This window comes from Schistocerca serialis, chromosome 11, assembly GCF_023864345.2.
Source record: "Schistocerca serialis cubense isolate TAMUIC-IGC-003099 chromosome 11, iqSchSeri2.2, whole genome shotgun sequence".
Lineage (NCBI taxonomy): Eukaryota > Metazoa > Arthropoda > Insecta > Orthoptera > Acrididae > Schistocerca > Schistocerca serialis.
This window is the reverse complement of record NC_064648.1, coordinates 183524805-183538918: the sequence shown is the minus strand read 5'-3', so window position 1 is coordinate 183538918 and position 14114 is coordinate 183524805. Positions and strand designations below refer to the sequence as shown.

The 14114-nt window shown below is 43.9% G+C and overlaps 1 protein-coding gene across 4 annotated transcripts in view; it reads right to left on the bottom strand.

The window, feature by feature from the left end:
* Window positions 1-14114, bottom strand: part of LOC126427381 (neprilysin-2) — a 617471-nt gene that overhangs the window by 36184 nt on the left and 567173 nt on the right. For 3 of the 4 annotated variants that reach the window (XM_050089733.1, XM_050089730.1, XM_050089732.1), the window contains one exon: window positions 11969-12140. In XM_050089733.1, the coding sequence (XP_049945690.1) occupies window positions 11969-12140 (172 nt within the window). Of the gene's footprint in view, window positions 1-1353; window positions 1523-11968; window positions 12141-14114 lie in introns of all 4 variants that reach the window. The other variant, XM_050089731.1, reaches the window with a different exon arrangement.

Here is a 14114-nt window from a genome sequence, read left to right as displayed (position 1 = left end):
TGTATCCATCTTCTATATCTATCTTCTTCGTTTCTTCCCAGAGTCTTTCCCTGTTAACTGAGTCATATGCCTTTTCTATGCCTATAAAAACCATATGGCCCTTTTGTTATACTCCCAACTTTTTTCCATCAGTTGACGGACAAAAAATATCAGGTCGATCGTGCTTCTTCCTTTCCTAAACCCATACTGTTCTTCACTCATCTCCTTCTGTATCTTTTCACTTATTCAATTTAGTAAAATTCTTTCAAAAATCTTGACTGTATGACTCATAAGGGTTATTTCTTTGTAGTTTGTACAAAATCTTTTATTGCCTTTTTTGAAGATGGGAACAATGTCTCCTCTTCTCCAATCATCAGGTACTGTACTGTTTCTCCACAGTTTCGATAGTACTCCATACAGCCACTGCATTCCCACTGGACCTGCTGCTCTTATCACGCCCACTGATACTTCATCAGGTCCTGGTGCTTTCCCCCCGTTCATCTTCTTCACAGCTATTTCCATTTCTTCCCGCGTAAATTCTCCTAATTCTGCTTCCCAACTTCTATCAATTTCTCCATTATTTGTTGTTTCCTCGTGTACCTGCTCCTCAGTGTTTGACAGTTTCTAAAAATGTTCCCTCAACGTTCAAACAATTCCAAAAGCTAGGTTTGATACGAGCATCAGTCATTTTCGATTAGGTTTTCGTGAGAACCCCTTCCCATTACCACCCAAAGGTGCTTAGATAATCTTATCCCAGTAGTATTTTACATTTCAGATAACAAGCCGTGTGTGTGCCAATTTTGGATGGAATTACCCCGGGCATTCCAGATTCGTGTTTAACAAGTCACCCCCATCGTACTGCCACTCTGATTCGTAGTGGTTAAGTGTCACTGAGACTGGCACAAATCAACCCAAAACTGAGTGAGTTATAGTGGTACATTTAGTTTTTAATTATTTTTAAATGCAACCCACCTCTAAAGGAGCTATGGGTATCTCTTGTCTCCTGGCAGTAAAGCACACACGCACACCCCCTCCCTTCCGCCCCCCTCACACACACACACACACACACACACACACACACACACACATACACACACTCACACACACACCTTGGTTGCTGGGATTTGGCTGGGAAAAAAAAACAACCCCTCCCCCTTCCTGATCACCACTTCAGTACAAAATGAAATATATGTAAAAAAAAAAAGCAGCTTTGATATAATGCCAAACAGTTCCTCAGCAGTAATAACAGCAAATGAATCTCAGAATTGTGAATACTCTGACGCACAAAAAGTTACCCTCCGGATCTCTCAACACTCGTATGCCGCAGACACCGTTCCTCGGGTTCTGCCGACAGTTGCGGCGCAGAGTACTCACGTATGGAGTTCTCGATGGAGCTGTAGAAGGCGTTGACAATGGCGGGCCGGCCGTGGGTGATCCACTCGGTCTTGTTGACGGGCTGCCGCAGCCGGCTGAAGGAGTAGTTGGTGCCGAATTTGGTCAGGTTGAGCACGCTCTCCAGGTAGAGGGTCGGGCTGACGTCCAGCTACAAGGGTACACTCGTGGGCAAAACACGTGGCAGAGTACTAGCTTACGAGGTGAGAAGCGCGTGCGGTGCTCGAGAGAAGGCTACGGGACTGCCCGGTGGCTGACAATCCTACAGCAAAGCCTCTACGTACGGGGTGGGACTCCTGTGCTCGGTCTCTCCATGTTTCCCACTGTCAGAAGGTGGAGTTCTGATAACACAGAGGCACTGAATAGAGGCTTCATTATAGTGCCCGATCAAAAAGTTTTGTGGAGTGTCTAGGGAAGCCTTAATGGCCAGACACCCAACTGTCGGGAACCCTACAGGAGATCTTCTGTGTACGGTGTGGGAGGACTCTATTCGGCCATAGTTGAACCCAACAGTGCTTCTTCTTGGGGCAAGGTAGGTACTGGAATAACAAACACATACACTACTGGCCATCAAAATTGCTACTCCACGAAGATGAGGTGCTACAGACGCGAAATTTAACCGCCAGGAAGAAGACGCTGTGATATGCAAATGATTAGCTTCTCAGAGCATTCACACAAGGTTGGCACCAGTGGCGACACCTACAACGTGCTGACATGGGGAAAGTTTCCAACCGATTTCTCATACACAAACAGCAATTGACCAGCGTTGCCTGGTGAAACGTTGTTGTGATGCCTCGTGTAAGGAGGAGAAATGCGTACCATCACGTTTACGACTTTGATAAAGGTCGGATTGGAGCCTATCGCGATTGCAGTTTATCGTATCGAGACATTGCTGCTCGCGTTAGTCGAGATCCAATGAATGTTAGCAAAATATGGAATCGGTGAGTTCAGGAGGCTAATACGGAACGCCCTGCTGGATCCCAATGGCCTCGTATCACAAGCAGTCGAGATGACAGGCATCTTGTGCACAAGGGTGTAATGGATCGTGCAGCCACATGTTGATTCCTGAGTCGATAGATAGGGACGTTTACAAGACGACAACCATCTGCACCACGAACAGTTTGACAACATTTGCAGCGGCATTGACTATCAGTTCAGAGACCGTGGCTGCGGTTACCCTTGATGTTGCATCACAGACAGGAGCGTCTGCGATGGTCTACTCGACGACGAACCTTGGTGCATGAATGGCAAAACGTCATTTTTTCCGGATGAATCCAGATACTGTTTACAGCATCGCGATGGTCGCATCAGTGTTTGGCGACATCGCGGTGAACGCACATTGGAAGCGTGTATTCATCGTCGGCATACTGGCATATCACCCGGCGTGATGGTATGGGGTGCCATTGGTTACGCGTCTCAGTCACCTCTTGTTCGCACGACTGCATGTTGCAGCTCCTGTTCGGGCCTTTCTGGATACAGAAAATGTTCAACTGCTGCCCTGGCCAGCACATTCTCCAGATCTCTCACCAATTGGAAACGTCTGGTCAATGGTGGCCGAGCAACTGGCTCGTCACAATACGCCAGTCACTACTCTTGATGAACTGTGGTATCGTGTTGAAGCTGCATGGGCAGTTGTACCTGTACATGCCATCCCAGCTCTGTTTGACTCAAAGCCCAGGTGTATCGAGGCCGATATTACGGCCAGAGGTGGTTGTTCTGGGTACTGATTTCTCAGGATCTATGCACCCAATTTGCGTGAAAATGTAATCACATGTCAGTTCTAGTATAATATATTGGTCCAATGAACACCCATTTATCATCTGCATTTCTTCTTGGTGTAGCAAATTTAATGGCCAGTAGTGTAATTTGATACTTCATCAGAATGTCCAATGTAACCTTTTTCTACAGAATCTAGAGAAATTATGATGGGTTTTAAAATGAAATTTACAAATCAATGAGTGTCTCGACTGAACAGTTTGACCTGCTTTTGCCTCAGATTGTGGTGTTGTGTACACTTTTGAGAGCGTACGGTTTTAACAGTCAGAACTTGGGGGTTACAAGACTAACACGTTTCGATGGGTGCAACTGACACCGGTCGTGCGAGTCCCGTAGCCTTTCAGCACGGCACACAAAACACTTACCTGTTATGTGGTGGCTACTTCCCTGTATGTCGAGTTCAGTTATCCTCTTGTTAGCTCAGCAGGAAAGGTCAAAACTGCAGTCAGGAGCAGCACCAAGCGGGGGATTCGACATTACGGGAATACTGGCACGGGATTTTCAAAAATCGTCCCGAAGAGCACATCACTAGACTTTGAGCAGTGGCGGTTAGATCGACAGACCGGGAAAGTTGCAGCAATTTGTGGCCAGAGCCAGGAGTTGTTAATGTTAATCTTATGGAGCATGCAGGCAAACTCCAGCAGGTGTCATCACGTATAAAGGCTTAGCAGCCAAATTGGCAGATGCATACAAAACAGCTGGCATTTCAATTGTACGGTGAGGCATGCTGGTGGCCAGCCGTGATGACACAGCCTTACTCTGAGGTTGTGAAATACCAGAACTGCCAAGCCTTGTCATTTTTGCATTCTGTTTGCAGACACTCTCATTTAGTATCTGGACTGATAATAAGATCCAAAAGAGTCAGAAAAATGTACTTATGTCCACTCATTAAAAGCGGCTACTGGAGGTCTGCCTTCGCAAAACTACTACCATTTCCATTGTTTTCTTGATGCTCCAAATACGTTTTAGGTCGGATACGTTATCCTCCGAAAACGCCCTTTATTTAAGAACCTTATTTTTTTCCCCAGTGGTGGTTTACATGTCAAAAAGAAAGTATATTATGAATGACTGACAGGCAGATGGTGAAGACATTGGACAATTGACACCTGTTATTCTCTGTCAGTGTAACATGCTGCTATGATGAAACTCCATTTTGGGTAGAGAATATCTGAATATTTTGATCTCCATTTGGGAGGGGAGAGCCCCAGATAAATTTCTAAGGCTGGGGAAATGTATGAATTACACTATTATGGCTACTGACCAGACATACATCTGCCCTTGTGAAAGGAATATGCCACATTCACATGCCACGTAGAACAAAACACAACACCTTCTGTCCTTATTAAGGGTTCAGCTAAAGTTGTAATTGCCAGTTATCATTCTCATATGGTTTTCCTGCTGGCCCACCACCAGTTGTACACAAAATGTAACAGAAACATTGCACGGTACAGTTCTCGACTAATTGTGAGTAACAGAATTTCGATCAAGAAGCAACCCTCGATGTATTACAACGTGGTATTTCTTGGGGCTGCCCTTTGGTGGTTTCTCAAAATTTCTTTCCTTTAAGGTTATTGGACAGAGAATGTTTAATGCTGAACTATCGGCTATACAGGGTATATCAGTCATTAAATTTACAGTGAGTGCCCTAAAGTACATGCACCCAAAATGCGCAAATGAAGTGTCGTCTACCAACAATGAGACTTTCAAAAATAATACAGTCACTCGAAATACACACAGTTTATCCTTCTTCTTCTTGGATCAAATATGGCCAACAATGGAGCACATAAAGAAGATATTTTTTAAAATTAGGTTCTCCTTTATATCTTCTCACTACTTTTTCATTCTCTCACTCTGCTGTTGTTTCTGTTCCTTTTTTTCTTGAAAACTGTTGAAGTTTTTTATTTTGTTTCTGAATTTCTCTGTTTTGAATGTCTTCATCAGCTGTGTTCATCTCTCCTGAGTATTTTTATCTCTGATTCACTGATTTTTTGTTATTGAAATATTGGAAGATTCTTTTCATTAATCTATTGGGCTCCATTGTTTTCACATGTCCAAAGAAACTGGCCCACCTTCTGTTGATTATGTCTGAGACTTTTGGAACCTTTTTTGTAGAATTCTCTGTTACTTCACAGCTTGTAGTTGCCGTTTTCATTTCTGTTGGGTTCCAGAGTTTTCCAAAGAATTCTCACCCTCCACTCCAATATCTCTTCCTTTAAGTGTGGCAGTGCATTCGGCTGGTTTTACAGCTGTTTCACAGTGCCTAATTCTCGCAGTAATGAAGATTTATTTTTTATGGTAGATTCCTTGGGGAGCTGATATGCCTTCTCATTTTCTGAGAGTTGTTTGCTCCTTTGTTCAGTCCATTGGTTTGAATGACTTCTCTCAGGTATCTAAATATTGGAGCTTTGTTAATTTTTCCAAAATACCAGGTGTACTGGTATGAAATGAGCATCTATTTGTGAAAATGAAACACTAATTTTGAATTGAAAAGTAAAAACATTTTATTCAAAGTACTGACCATTGCTTTCTATACATTTTGACCACCTTTCTGGCTATTTTTGGACACCATGCCAATAGAAATGTTCACCTTCTGAAGCAAACCAATCAGACACCCAATTTGTGACTTCTTCATAGAAATCGAAGTGTTCCTCAGCCAGTGCGTGTCCCATTGATGAAAACAAATGGTAGTTGGAAGGGGCCGAGTCTGGTGAATACGGCAGGTGGGGTAGCAGCTCCCAGCTGAGTGTTTTGATTGTATCCTGAACCAGTTTTGCTTTGTGTGCAGGTGCATTGTCGTGCAAAAAAATTACTTTGCCGTGTCTTCTGGCCCATTCTGGTCTTTTTTCGATCAATGCATAGTTCCAATTGATTATTTGTTGTCTGTAGCGATTAGTATTTACAGTTTCACCGGGTTTTAGAAGCTCATGATACACCACACCTTTCTGATCCCACCAAACAGAGAGCATTGTCTTCTTGCCGAATCGATCTGGTTTTGCAGTCAATGTTGATGGTTGTCCCGGATTAACCGATGATTTTTCCCCATTTAGGATTCTTAAAATAAATCCATTTTTCATCGCCAGTAACAATTCGATGCAAAATTGATTTTCTTTCATGTCTTTGAAGCAAAATTTGACAAATGGTTTTTCGGTTTTCCATCTGTCTTTCATTCAATTCATGTGGCACCCGTTTTCCACACTTTTGGATCTTTCCCATAGTTTTCAAACAGTCAGAAATTGTTTGTTGTGGAACATTAAGCATTGCTGCCATTTGCTTCTGACTCAAAGTATCATCTTCATTCAATATTGCTTGCAATTCAGCGTCTTCGAACTTTTTTGGTCGCCTTCCACGTTCTTCACTTCTTACATCAAAATCATTATTTCTGAACCGTTGAAACCATCTTTCGCATCTTGGTTCTGATACAGCACGATCACCATATGCCTCGACAAGCATTCGATGCGACTCTACAGCACTTTTTTTCAAATGAAAACAAAAAATTAATGCTTTCCGCAAATCATCACTTTCTGGTACAAAACTCGACATTGTTAACACGATGAAAACATATGATGTTGTTTGTTCCATGACTTGATGTATACTAAATATCTTTGACACATGTCATACCAACCAAACTAAACACAAATTAAGGCTCGTTCACAACAAATGTTCACTATCGACACATTTGTATCTTAATGCTCATTTCACACCGGTACACCTGGTATGTTTTCAATGAAGCAGGAACACATGTGATATTTGTGACGTAGTCTATTTTGGATGTTGAGATTTGTAGGCCTGCTTTCTTTTAACCCATCTGAGGAGTGACTTTGGGTGATAGCTGAATCTATTTCCTTGTCAAACACTGCCAAGCTTGTCCACAAAGTTCAGGCATCTGATTGTGATCAGACTTTTGTGTTTCGTTCCTAGTTTTATTTGTGCATTTATTCCAGTTTTATGTAATGCATTTTCCCATTCTCTAATGATTTTTTACAAAACAAGGCGGGAGTCCATCCCAGTGTCGGACTCCCAATTACAAGTGGTTCAGAAATTTCACCTTCTTATCAGACTTAAATTTTCCTTTCAATACATTCACTTATTGTTATAATGTGAACTTTTATTCTTAAACAAATCACCACTTGTATTTTTATATTAATATATCATTAATGTCAAAAATCATGCTTGTGTACAATACAGGTGCTTTTACTCAATGCACAGTAATGGACATATGATGTAATACCTCTTCTGCAATGTCGTTTATGTATGTTTGTAAGTCCTTAGAAACTACTGAGCAGACTATACTGATGATGGCAGAATTATAATGCCAAAGCTGCCTAGCTTCAAAATGAGAAAAACTGAGATAGGACGGGATGGTTCTGTGAGGACAGAAGGTATTGCTGTGCCACGAAAAAGTTCAGCCCGCAAATTGTGAATTTTTTAAAGTTTGATTACTATGCACAGCCATGCAGTAGAGACCAGCTGGCCGATGTGCTAATAGAGTAAGCCACCAGATGGTACTGTCGAAATTACGGCGAAACATTTGAGGCAGGCGGGAGTCGCGACACAGGTCGACGGCCGAGTGCGAAGAACAGCTGACACTGTCTGTTTTGTGGGGCTGCCAGTACTTTCTACGTTAGTCCTGGCCGCTCTGTTTGTGTTTCTTGAGATCTTATATCAACTTTTTACACAGTACGATACGGCTAGGGACTGTGCTCGTTATGACGGTCGACACACTCCCAGCTGATGCTCAAAGTTGCAGAGAGCAGAGCGAGGTAATGTTTTGTAACTTAGGCGCTTGTGCCCTACCGAGAAACTCGTACGTTGCAAATTTAACCATTTCCTGGCAGATTAAAGCTGTGTGCCGGACCGAGACTCGAACTCGGAATCTTTGCCTTTCGTGGGCAAGTGCTCTACCATCTGAGCTACCCGAGCACGACTCACGCCCCGTCCTCACAGCTTCACTTCTGCCAGTACCTCGTCTCCTACCTTCCAAACTTCACAGAAGCTCTCCTGCTTACCTTGCAGAACTAGCACTCCTGGAAGAAAGGATATTACGGAGACACGGCTTAGCCACAGCCTGGGGGATGTTTCAAGAATGAGATTTTCACTCTGCAGCGGAGTGTGCACTGATATGAAACTTCCAAGCAGATTAAAACTGTGTGCCGGACCGAGGCTGGAAATCGGGAGTTATTCCTTTTGCGGGCAAGTGCTCTACCGACTGAGCTACCCGTGCACGACTCACGACCCGTCCTCACAATTTTACTTCCACCAGTACCTGGTCTCCTACCTTCCAGACTTGCCCGAAAAAGGCAAAGGTCCTGAGTTTGAGTCTCGGTCCAGCACATAGTTTTAATCTGCCAGGAAGTTTCGTATCAGCGCACACTCTGCTGCAGAGTGAAATTCTCATTCTGGAAACATCTCCCAGGCTGTGGCTAAGCCATGTCTCTGCAATATCCTTTCGTTCAGGAGTGCTAGTTCTGCAAGGTTCGCAGGAGAGCTTCTGTAAAGATTGGAAGGTAGGAGACGAGGTACTGGCAGAAGTAAAGCTGTGAGTACCGGGCGTGAGTCGTGCTTCGGTAGCTCAGATGGTAGAGCACTTGCCCGCAAAAGGCAAAGGTCCCGAGTTCGAGTCTCGGTCGGGCACACAGTTTTAATCTGCCAGGAAGTTTCATATCAGCGCACACTCCACTGCAGAGTGAAATTCTCATTCTGGAAACATCCCCCAGGCTGTGGCTAAGCCATGTCTCTGCAATATCTTTTCTTCCAGGAGTGCTAGTTCTGCAAGGTTTGCAGGAGAGTATCTATGAAGTTTGGAAGGTAGGAGACGAGGTACTGGCAGAAGTGAAGCTGTGAGGACAGGGCGTCCGTCATGCTCAAGTAGCTGAGTTGGTAGAGGACATGCCCACGAAAGGCAAAGGGCCCGAGTTTGAGTCTCGGTCTGGCATGTAGTTTTAATCTGCCAAGAAAGTTTCATAACAGTGCACATTCCGCTGCAGAGTGAAAATCTCATTCCAAATTTAACCAGACCTACCAAACTGTGCTCAGAGCAGAGTGAGCTAGGAAAAGCTGACAGGACAAGTACAACGAAGCAAACTTCCTAGCCTCCCTCCAGCAGAACAATGTCAGAAGTGTAGCTATGAGGGTATAAATAAGCGTGAACGTGGGATGCTTACACTCATCTTTGCAGCTGACAGCCCACAGATGCTGAAGCAGTGGCCGCTGTGTCCTAGGACGACAGATATTACCGGGTGTGATCGGGGCGCTAGCACATTTTGTCATTGGCTGCATTTGTGTGCACAGTGTCACCCCGAAGATGGCCAGCATGCGGCTTAAGGCTGTTCGAATACATATCTGTCGATGCTACCACTATTTCACTGTGTGCCACGGTGTGCACTCACCCTGATGTGTAGCAACCCAGAATAGGCCAGGTCATTACAGTACCATCTGATCGAGAGCTTCAGTGTAATGATATAAGACTTATGGTAAGACGGAGGAATCTTGGGTAGGTGCAAGGAAGGAACAAGTTGGAGGAAAGACACGGTGGATTTAATGGTCTGGAAATGAGAATGTGTCGAATTTGTTTTGAGACAGGATATGTAGTGTGAGGGTAACTGTGCGATTTAGGTGATACGTAAGTATAACATCTGAGTGCAATGTTTGGAGGTAGGGGACAAATAATAGGATTGTTGGAGCCTAGTTTCAAGAAAATGCAGATCAGAGTTGGAGGTGAGGGAACTTGATGAGCTGGTAACGGATTCGTCTAGAGGCAGGTAAGCAGGTGGGTGGAGAGCCTGGAGTTCGAGCATTTGAAGGGGGTGATGAAACTGTGATCGAGGGGAAATTTTTTCATTGAACTTCATATTCACACATACGTTCACTGGTATGATGATTAGCGTGGGTTTCAGGATAAAAACAATACAGTATGCTCTACTTTCTCTTGAACATTAAAGTGTTTCTAAAGTACTGAGAGTTTCTATTTTGAAATGTAAGGGCGGGCAATGACACGCTAGATACCTCATTACACAACTACTCCCTCGGTTTCTGCAGAATGTCTCTGCTAGAAATACTGTACTGTGGGAAATACACTCCACTACACAAATGAACTACGTAATACCGGCAACCGTCACCATACCTGCAATCTAGTCCTGCATTCTAATAAGCAGCACACAGCACGTGAAATCTGTCCACTTGGCAGTACTTCAACCACATCAGAGTTGCAGGGAGACAAACAGGACAAACACACACCCACGCACACACGAGGTAACCGCACACGTCACACACGACGAGACAACAGCGACAACGACAGCATGGAAATGCGACACACAAGCGACTAGCGGCACACCGTTACTCGTCTCGTCCAAACAGAAAGCGGCTCCACTGCGCACACTCTGGAACCCTCTGTCACACTGTGGACTGAGGAACTGGAAAGGGAAACAGGTGTCAATTCCTACCAAATACCTCCCACAACATTCAGAAAATATGACAACATGAACAATGAGATGCACGGAATTCTAGCTTTTCTTAAAATGGAGCTGTTTTAAAAATTCGAGTTTGACTCTTTAAAGAACTGGAGACGAAGGTGTTGTTACCTGTGAATACAGATACTGAGATGACGGGTTGAGACACGTATTGAATTACATACTCCACCACGAACTCAAGAAACTTTGTCCCTCCCCTACTCTCTGACAAGTTTTTCATATATACAGCAACTGAAACCTGTGCCAGTTCAGAGTTACTGTGTAATGATACACAGCAGAAGAAAAAAATTAAGAAATTACTTCTTTATTGGATCACAATAATTCATAAACTTTTAGTTCCACTTTCAGGTGGTACTTCTATGTCAAAACTTGACCAACTTTCGCTGTGTATATTCACAGCACAATTTATGCAACAGTTCTCTCATTAATGTGTAAACATAATTTCCTGATCCTCGACTGATTGACAACGTATGTGACAGAACTTTTATGAAGTATGCAGTGAGATACCGAGTGGGCGAATGTACAGCTATTATTGATATATACATTAGTATCTAGCATTCCCTCCAACCAGTATTCTTATCAGCTCATAGGTAGGTTTTCCCACTGACATGGAGAGAGAGACGTATGTGTGGGAGCCAGGATCAGCCATTTTTCTTTAATATTGTAGTGTTTTACTAACCCCCATTTTCACTGTTTAGGTCTAACGATTACTTAGGTTCACCATTTACGTTACCCATCATCACTGTCGGTGACCACTAACTCGAGCTGGTACAGTCCTAGCAGTGCACCTCTGAATTAGTTTCACATCTTCTGTCACGCCAACCCGATAAGCAGTTCACGTGCCGGAACAGTATTTGAGAATTGGTCACATCAGTGTCTCGTATGCAACTTTCTTTACAGGTGGGTCGCCACTTTTCCAGAACTGATCCCAGTCTTTCTTCCACCTTACTGTTTCTAATTTCTACCACTCATTACTGTTTTGTTCCTAATTGTTCAGGCAGTGGTGACCTCGAGTTCAGCACCTAATTTTGCATCTGACACTACTCGTTTCTTTCTCATCTACACTGAATTCCACATTTTCTTATGACTTAATATCTTCAAACTCCTCAAGAGGCTTCAGTTCATGAGGGATGACAATATTCATTGTGGGCAGTACCAGGCAGCAGGAATTTGTTCATAAAGTTGTCAGGATTTCGTCGGGGTTACACCGAAGGAAATGACGAGAAGGAAGACGGGGTGTAATAGTTTTTAGGAGGTCGGCAGCAGTGTGGCGAAAGCTCCAGCGAGTGACCGAGACACACGTCACAAACACAAACAGACAGACACAAACTCAGACCACCACGGCGGTCACTCACCGGCCGCATTGTCGGACCATTCGTAGAAGGCGTTCACCTCGATAGCCGAGTCGCCGAGCGTGGTCCAGTCCGACTTGTTGACCGGACGGTGCAGGCGGCCGAAATAGAAGTCGTACAGGAAGCGGGTCAGGTTGTTGTTGCTCTCCAGGAACTGTCCCGGGTCTGTGCCCAGCTGCCCAATGACCCAACACACACTTGAGAACAGGGGGTTAAGGACCAATCCGTGTGAACTCTGTGCAATGACTCACTGGCAGTCACAGCGATAATTTGACATCACTACCTGCGTTGTCAGTCGGTGCTTAGGACTTTGGCTCACTGCTCTTGTCACAACTCTCTTCAAAGGAAGGCTGGTTTTCGGTAAATATTATGTCTTTAACCACCGAGGTGAATGGAATGACTGATATAAGCTAGCCTGGGCGAACATCAGTTTTGATTTGGCAGAGATATGGGAACATACGAGGCAATACTGATGCTACAGAAGAATGGACAAGCCTATGTTTATAGAATTTGTAGACTTACAGACAACTTTGGCAAGTATAGAAGCTGTAGTAATGAATTAAAATGTGTGCCAAAGCTGGGCCTTGAACCCAGTTCTCCCGCTTTCTAGGCAGATGTGCGATTCACTGCACTACCCTCGCTTTGTGGTTAACACAGCTGCACTAACCTTGTCCAAATGCCCTCGTCTCAGCCGATCTCGATTTTCCCCTTCTTAAATTGTCAGTATTGCCGAGGTTCTCTGATACCAGAATAGCACACCGACTTAGTACGTAATGGGGAAATCGTGCCTGTACCTCAGGTGCAAGTGATCTATTGCTCTGATAGAACTGCATTTCCTGGAGATATACTGAGTCTCAACTTTCTCTTGGATCAGAAGAATAAGGATCATAAAATTTATATTTCCAGGAAAATGTAATTCTATCAGATCAATAGATCACCTGTGCCTGAGGTACAGGCAAGATTTCCTCATTACTTACGAGGCTGAGGAAATATAGGAGTCTCGGCTATACTGACGACTGAAGAAGAGGAAAATGAAGGTGGGACGAAGGCGTCAATCGAAGCCCGTGTTAGGGAGGACGATCGGTGCAACCGTGTTAGCGACAATGCCGGTGTGGAGTAATGGATAGCAAATCTGCCTCGTAAGCAGGAGTTTGGGTTTCGAGTCCCAGTCTTGGCATAAATTTTAAATCATTACTTCAGCTTCTGTTTTTATTGAAGATAAAGTTGAGACTCAATGTGTCTCCAGGAAAATGCAATCCTATCAGATCAACTTACAGAAAAATTCTGACAAGGTTAACTGTAATACACACTTTGAAATTTCGAAATTAGCAGAAGTAAAATACAGGGTCAAAATGAATGGAAACCAGACTACTATTATAGGAGGTGGAGTACATGAAATGCTGACAGCAGCTCAGAAAGGAGAGTTGTAGCATATCTTACACAGTTACTTAGTCCCAAAATTTATCAAGCATTAAACATAACTAAGGAGAAACTTGGAAAGTCCATTAAAGATCAGGAAGAAGAAACACAAATTTTAATGTCTACCAATGACAATTATAATTTTATCTCAAGAGTGCCAAGGTCTTTCAAGTTCAGCTGAATGGACCGGTCAGTGTCTTCAACTGAGGTTAAAATACAGGGCGACAATTATTGAACTATATGAAAAAAACGTAAATTAGTTGCAAACTACAGCACACACACACTTTATTTGACATCTAAACATCGCTACAGATATTCGGATTTAGGTTACGACACTTTCGATATGCCTGCCGTCATTGGCGACGATGTGGCGCAGAGGAGTAACAAAATTCTGCATCACTCGCTGAAGTGTTGAACCGTCGGTGCTCTCTGAGGCCTCCGCAATGGCTATTTTCAGCTCAGCAATGTTTTTGGCGTTAGTGCTGTACACCTCGTCTTTAATATAGCCCCACGAAAAGAAGTCACACGTGTCAGATCCCGAGAATATGGCGGCCAATCGAGACCCGTGTCAGTGGCTTCTGGATTCCCCTGAGCCAGAACGCGGTCCCCAAAGTACTCCTCCAGGACATCAAACACTCTCCTGCTTCGATGGGATTGCTCCGTCTTGCACGAACCACATCTTGTCGAAATCAGATTCACTTTCGATAATGGGGATGAAATCTTCCAAAAC